This window comes from Colobus angolensis, unplaced genomic scaffold (genome assembly GCF_000951035.1).
Source record: "Colobus angolensis palliatus isolate OR3802 unplaced genomic scaffold, Cang.pa_1.0 Scaffold179, whole genome shotgun sequence".
Taxonomy (NCBI): domain Eukaryota; kingdom Metazoa; phylum Chordata; class Mammalia; order Primates; family Cercopithecidae; genus Colobus; species Colobus angolensis.
In genome coordinates, this window is record NW_012114921.1 from 5613526 (window position 1) to 5621144 (window position 7619).

A 7619-nucleotide genomic window follows, 5' to 3' on the forward strand; every position below is an offset into this window, starting at 1 on the left:
AAAAAAAAAAAAAAAAAAAAAAGTGATCCCAGTTTGAGAGTAACACAGGATACAGAAAAGAAGCAAATATGAATCTTCCTTTATGGGACAGATCTCAAATGGCATAGTCTGATTATTCAGGATTCCTACAAATAAAGTTCTAAAAAAAATTGTCAACTTAGAATACAAGACAAATTAGAATTAAAAAATGAGGACCTTTTCAGACAAATAAAAACTGGGAGAGATCACCAAGAAATCCTTATTGAAAGGACTTCTAAAGGATACTAATTTCTTTTTTTGAGACAGAGTTTCATTCTTGTTGCCCAGGATGGAGTGCAATGGCGCGATCTTGGCTTGCTGCAACCTGCACCTCCTGGGTTCAAACGATTCTCCTGCCTCAGCCTCCCAAGTAGCTGGGATTACAGGCACGCGCCACCACACCTGGCTAATTTTGCAATGTTAGTAGAGACGGGGTTTCTCCATGTTGGTCAGGCTGGTCTCAAACTCCCGACCTCAGGTGATCCGCCCGCCTCGGCCTCCCAAAGTTGAGGAGACAACGGGGTTTCACCATGTTGGCCAGGATGGTATCAATCTCCTGGCCTAAAATGAGCTACCTGCCTTGGCCTCCCAAAGTACTGTGATCATAGGCATGAACTACCATGCCCAGCTGGATACTGATTTTTCTAAAAGAAGAAATTGACCTCAAAAGATCTAAATTACAAAAAGGAATAATAAGAAAGGCAACTGGTAGACACATGGGTAAATCTAAACACTTGATTCCAGCAATGTAAAGAAATCTCAGTCAAATCATTAGCTCATCAGTAAGGTAAATAAGCCACAAACAAAGAATGCAGACTTTATAGACTTTACAGAACCACATAGGAACAAATAACTGCAAAAAATAGCAACAACAAACCCTCAGAATCAGAAGGGGGAGTCGATTTCCAGTGTTGCCACATTATATTATGTAAATGTCCAGTTCTCAACAAAAAAATTGAGAAATATAAACAAAACAACAAAGAAAGACATAAAGAAAGAAACAGAAAGGCAGGTCCATATGGGGATTGGGGGAAGCAGACAGTAGAAACTATCCCAGAGGAAGCCCCGACATTGGACTTACAGAGAAAGACTCTAAATCAGTGATTTTAAATATGTAATAGGAGCTAAAGGAAACACTGTTCAAAAGAACTAAAGGAAAGTATAACAATATCTTACCAAATAAAAAATATCAATAAAGAAATATAAATTGTTAAAAACAACCAAACAGAAATTCTGGGCCAGGTGTGGTGGCTCACGCGTATAAACCCAGCACTTTGGGAGGCCAAAGTGGGTGGATCATTTGAGGTCAGGAATTTGAGACCAGCCTGGCCAACATGGTAAAACCCTGTCTCTACTAAATATACAGAAAGAGCTGGGCATGGTGGAGCGCACCTGTAATCCCAGCTACACAGGAGACTGAGGCAGGGTGAAGGTTGCAGTGAGACGAAATTGTGCCATGGCACTCCAGCTGTGGCGACAGAGCAATAGTCTATCCCCCGCCAAAAAAAACAAAAGAAAAAGAAATTCTGGAGTTAGAAAGTATAATGATGGAAATAAAAATGTCACTACAGAGGCTCAATAGCAGATAAGAATCAACAAAATTGAAAATAGGTCAATTGAAATTATCCAGTCTAAGACAAAGAAAAGAAAAAAAAATGAAGACAAAGAATACAGACTCAGAGACCTGTAGGACACCCTAATGCCTACCAATATATTCATAATGGGAGTCACAAGAAAAGGGAGATAGGAGTAGAAAGAATACTTGAAGAAATAATGGCTCTAAACTCCCCCAAATTTGATTTAAAAAAACAATCTACATCTTCATGAAGCTCAATAAATTCCAAGTAGGACAAACTCAAAGATAATCCATACCTAGACATATCATAGTTAAATTACTATGATGTGTTTTGAAAGCAGTTAGAAAGAAGCAACTCAACAAGTCCAAGGGAGCTCTAATAATGCTAATGGTTGATTTATCATTAGAAACCAATGAAGCCAAAACGTGGTGGGATGGCATATTGAAAAGAAAAAGACTATTGATCAAGAAATCTATATCCAACAAACTATTCTTCAAAAACGAAGGATCTACTTCCATCATTACATCATGAGGAGCTCCACTGACTCACTCCTATGTGAAAATTATTAATAATAACAACAAAGAAAAACTCAAACCAAGAACTCACCAAAACAACAACAACAAAACCCCTAAAGCCTCTGGAAATGGTCCTAAGAGCAAATACCCAATGAATAAACGTGTATTCAAGAAAATTTGGCTGGGCATGACGGCTCATGCCTGTAATCTCAGCATTTTGGGAGGCCAAGGTGGGAGGATTTCTTGGGGTCAGGAGTTCAAGGCCAGCCTGGGCAATGTAGTAAGACCTCATCTCTATAAAAACTAAAATAATAAGCCAGGTGTGACTGCATGCCTGTGGTCCTTGCTACTCAGGTGGCTGAGGGAGGAAGATCCCTTTCGCCCATGTGGTGTAGACTGCAGTGAGCCATGATCTCACCACTGTACTCTAGCCTGGACGACAGAGGGAGACTGTCTCCAAAAAAAAAAAGAAAAAAGAAAGAAAGAAAGAAAGAAAGAAAGAAAGAAAGAAAGAAAAAAACTGTAAAAAAAAAAATTGCTGCAATGGACTTAATATGATTGCCCCTTAAAAATGTATACATTGAAACTCTAATCCCAATGTGATATTATTTAGAGGTGGGACCTACAGGAGGTAACTGGGTCCTAAGGGTGGAGCCCTCATGAATGAGATGAGTGCCCTTATAAGAAGCTCAAAAGCTAGCTACCTCTCTTTCCACCACGTAAGGATACAAAGAGAAGTTGGCTGTCTACAAACTGGAAGAGGGCTGATATGGTTTGGCTGTTTCCCCACCCAAATCTCATCTTGAATTGTAACTCCCACAATTCCTGCATGTTGTGGGAGGAACTCAGTGGGAGGTGATTGAATTATGGGAGTGGGTCTTTCCTGTGCTGCTCTCGTGATAGTGAATGAGTCTCATGAGATCTAATGATTTTAAAAACGAAGAGTTTCTCTGCACAAGCTCTCTTTGCCTGCCACCATCCATGTAAGGTGTGACTTGCTCCTCCTTGCCTTCTGCCATGATTGTGAGTCCTCCCCAGTCATGTGGAACTGTAAGTCCATTAAACCTCTTTTTCTCCCCAGTCTCGGTTATGTCTTTATCAGCAGTGTGAAAACAAACTAATACAAGGACCAGAACCTGACCATGCTGGCATCCTAATCTCACACTTTCAGTCTCCAGAACTGTGAGAAATAAATGTTTATTGTTTAAGGCACTCAGTCTGTGACAATTTTTTTACAGAAGCCAGAACTCATTGAGATATTTGGTAAGACAGGTAAGAATCTGTGCACATGTACAGTGGAGGCTTCAAGATAAATGCCTCCCTGCCCCATCCCCATTGTGAGGCAGAGACTACTCTCCAGACTGCTGTAGCCAAGAACAGAAGACCCTTTCTCCCCTCAGCATCTAGCTGGAAGGCTTCCTTCCCAGAAGGAGCAGGACTTTAGTGCCTCTCATCCTGCCCCCATCTTTCTGTTGTTGAGGCTACATCCCAGGTGAGTGGGGTCAAAAGGTAGAGGCTCCCTTGTTTTGCCCAACTTATACTCATGGAAAGGAGGCTCTACTTTGGGCATGGCACACTGGGAATCCTTGAGGAAATGTAGGGAAAGGCAAATCAAAACCACAATGAGAATAATACTTCACACCTAATAGGACGGTTCTAATAAAAACAAAACAATGAAAAGAACAATGTGTTGAGGAGGAATGTGGAAAAACTAGAACCTTCCTATATTCCTAGTGGAGATGTAAAATGGTGCAGGTGCCTTGGAAGATACGTCTGGCAGTACCTCAAAAGGTTAAACACTATATAACCCAGAAATCCACTCCTAGGAACACACCTAAGATATCTGAATGATGTCATTTATAGAAAACATCCAGAATAGGCATATCTATAACAACAGAAAGTAGATTAATCATTGCTAGGCGCTTGGGGTGGTAGTGAATGGGCACTGACTGGTAGTGGTTATGTGGTTCCTTTCTGAGGTGATAAATATATTCTGGAACTAACAGTGGTAACTGTTGTACAAGTTTATGAATATAAGTCACTATAATGTCACTACAGGGGCATTGAATCTAAGAAGTCCATTGAATTGCATACTTTAAAAGGGTGAATTTAATGGTATATTAATTACAGCTCAAAAAGACACAAGAGAAATAGTTTTTCACTTAGTCATTGCAGCTTAAGAGGTTGGAAATCACTTGGCCAGCCTCATGTAGTGTCAACCAAAGACTAATATCTTACCTCAGTTCCTGTTTCTCTCCAATCCCAAGTCCGACTGCCCCCTGGCCATACTTTGCAGTCCTTATAGGTTGTATTAGAGCCTTTTACTTTCATTTGCCCCCATGATAAGGAAGCAATTTCAGGGGAAGTCATAAGGAACTTCACTGAAATCTGAAATTAAAAGAAAAATATACTAAATCAGTTATAAAGTAAGGCTGAAACAGTTTCAAAATACAGTGATAGTAAGCCCCAATTCTCCATGATTTAAGAAGCATCTTTTCATTCATGTGGTTGTCACTTCTTTAGAGATCTAAAAAGTAACTATTATTCTTGGAATCCTGAATCATCATCCAACCATAGAAACCAGATACTACAATTACTTATCAGACTCCAGAGGGAATCCTCAGGATATTTTTGAGAGATAAAATGAAGAGATGAAGATTTACTTCAGCATGATGGAGTGAGGTTGACACATTCTCTTCCCAAGAAGAAACTATAAAGGTAAAAAAAAACTGTCAAAACCAAAAATTTGTCACTCTAGAAATAAAATTAAAGGCATATACCACAATCAGAGAAATGCTTATTCATGAAGATCACTGAATTTCAGGTAAGAACAATAATTTTTTTGTTGTTCTTGCCTGGAACGACTCCCATTCCACCACTCCAGTTCTGTTGTAAGTGAAGTTCAAGTAGGTTGGGGCAGGACATGAAAATGAACAGCCTTGCCGCCATGGCCAAAGCAGGCTTACTTCACTTAGAGCCATTATCAGTTTAAACAGGTGATCTCAGTGGCAAGCAAACATGGATAGAAGGTAGCTCTGCTAGCCTTATGTTGCCTTTTGTTTAGGGCAAGCAATGGATTGGCAAACTAGGTGGGATTTAACAGGAATTTCCCAGGGATGACACAGCCATAGGGGGTTTTATAAGCTCTCTACATATCCCAAGTGGACCAGAGGCTGTAAGGATTTGCATCAAAGACTTGGAAGATATACCCAAGACACCCAAACATTCTGGGCTGATGGATCCTGAGCACATACACAGTGGATAAGCAAGAAGGTTCAAGAGGGCCTTGCAGAATGTAAAAGCCAGTGAAGACATACAACAGCTGGACTTTGCATGCACTCCCCAGTACACACAGTGATCCATTAGTGGAGAGAGAAAGTCTCACTGGCTCATAGTGTTTGAGCCAAATGTTTAATTAATGTTTGGCTGAACACTAAGCTATATACACACCAAAGAGAACCTTGGGAAACCAGGTTTAAGAATAAAATCAAAGAAAAAACCCTAACAGAACAGAGACTTCAGTAGACACATATTGCATGGGAGAATTCATAGATTTAGTTTAGTGCTATGGTTTGCATGTCTGCACCCTTCCAAACTCATGTTTAAATGTAACTGCCATTATAACAACATTAAGAGGTGGGACCTTTAAGAGCTGATTGGGCCATGAGGGTTCCACCCTCATGAATGGATTATGCTGTTATTGCAGGAGTGGTAGGTTCATTATAAAAGGATGAGTATGGCCCTCTCTTTGAGCTTCCACCATGTGATGACTTCCACCATAGGATGATGCAGCAAGAAGACTCTCACCAGATGACAGCCAATTGATCTTGGACTTCCCAGCCTCCAGAATTGAGAGACAAAAATTTATTTTCATTATAAATTATAAATTACCCAGTTTCAGGTATTCGCTTATAGGAGCACAAAATGGATTAAGACACTTAGTATAGGCAAACAGCTAAACCCACACACACAAACAAAGAACAACTTTCAAGGGGAAAAGTTGTTTCCCCAGGCTGGATGCCATCCAGACTTTCCTACAATATGTTATCTAAAATGTCACTTTTCAACAACAAATTACAAGGCATGCAAATAAACAAAAACTATGACCCACACTCAGTAAACTGAAACTGTTATCTGGGGCTGGGTGTGGTGGCTCATGCCTGTAATCCCAGCACATTGGGAGGCCAAGGTGGGAGGTGGGAGTTTCACTTGAGGCCAGAATTTCAAGACCAGCCTCAGCAACATAGAGATACCCAGTTTCTTTTATGTTTTTACTAGAATTTTATTTTTCTAATAGAAATACATTAAACACTTTTTTTTTTTTTTTTTTTGAGATGGAGTCTGACTCTGTTTGCCCAGGCTGGAGTGCAGTGGTGCAATCTTGGCTTACTGCAACTTCTACCTCTGGGGTTCAAGTGATTATCCTGTCTCAGCCTCCCAAGTAGCTGGTATTACAGGCGTGCACTACCATGCCTCACTAATTTTTCTATTTTTGGTGGAGACAGGGTTTCACTATGTTGGCCAGGCTGGTCTCGGTCTCCTGACCTCAGGTGATCCACCTGCCTTGGCCTCCCAAAGTGCTAGGAATACAGGCGTGAGCCCCTGTGCCCGGCCTAAAGACACTTTTAAATTCAAAAAGTACTAAACAGTACAGAGTGAAAGTTTCCTTGCTCTCATGAACCCCAGATACCTAGTTTTCATGTTTCTTTTCAAAGATATATTGTGCATTAATCATTCAAATCTCTGGGTGCTGTGTTTGTGTGTGTACTGTCCCCCTCTCCATACTCTAATATTACACAAATGATAACATGCTATCAACCCTGGTCTTTATTTTGCTTTTTTGCTTTCCAATACCTTGGAAATTGTTATATGTATGTAACATCTTTTTTAAGTTCCAGGATACATGTGTAAGACATGCAGGTTCGTTACATAGGTACACGTGTGCCATGGTGGTTTGCTGCACCTATCAACCCATCACCTAGGTGTTAAGCCCCACATGGATTAGCTATTTATCCTGATGCTCTCCCTCCCCATGACCCCCACCAGCAAGCCCCAGTGTGTTTTTCCCCTCACTGTGTCCATGTGCTCTTTGTTCAGCTCCCACTTACAAGTGAGAACATGTGGTGTTCAGTTTTCTGTTCCTGTGTTAGTCTGCTGAGGATAACAGCTTCCAGCTCCATCCGTGTCCCTGCAAAGGACATGATCTCGTTCCCTTTTATGGTTGCATAGTATACCATGGTGTATATGTACCACATTTTCTTTATCCAGTCTATCACTGATGGGCATATGGGTTCATTCCATGTCTTTGCTATTGTAAACAGTGCTGCAATGAATATATGCGTACATTTATCTTCATAACAGAATGATTTATATTCCTCTGGGCATATACCCAGTAATGGGATTGCTGGGTCAAATGGTATTTCTAGTTCTAGATCCTTGAGGAATCGCCCCACTGTTTTCCAAAAAGGTAGAACTAATTCACATTCCCACCAATAGTGTAAAAGCATTC

The 7619-nt window shown here is 40.6% G+C and overlaps 1 protein-coding gene across 4 annotated transcripts in view; it reads right to left on the reverse strand.

Annotated features, from left to right (window-relative positions):
- Nucleotides 1-7619, reverse strand: part of AAMDC (adipogenesis associated, Mth938 domain containing) — a 59821-nt gene that overhangs the window by 27865 nt on the left and 24337 nt on the right. For 2 of the 4 annotated variants that reach the window (XM_011938929.1, XM_011938928.1), the window contains exon 2: nucleotides 4349-4498. In XM_011938929.1, the coding sequence (XP_011794319.1) occupies nucleotides 4349-4480 (132 nt within the window). In that variant the 5' untranslated portion in view covers nucleotides 4481-4498. Of the gene's footprint in view, nucleotides 1-4348; nucleotides 4499-5753; nucleotides 5954-7619 lie in introns of those variants that run through there. The other 2 variants (XM_011938930.1, XM_011938927.1) reach the window with 2 other exon arrangements.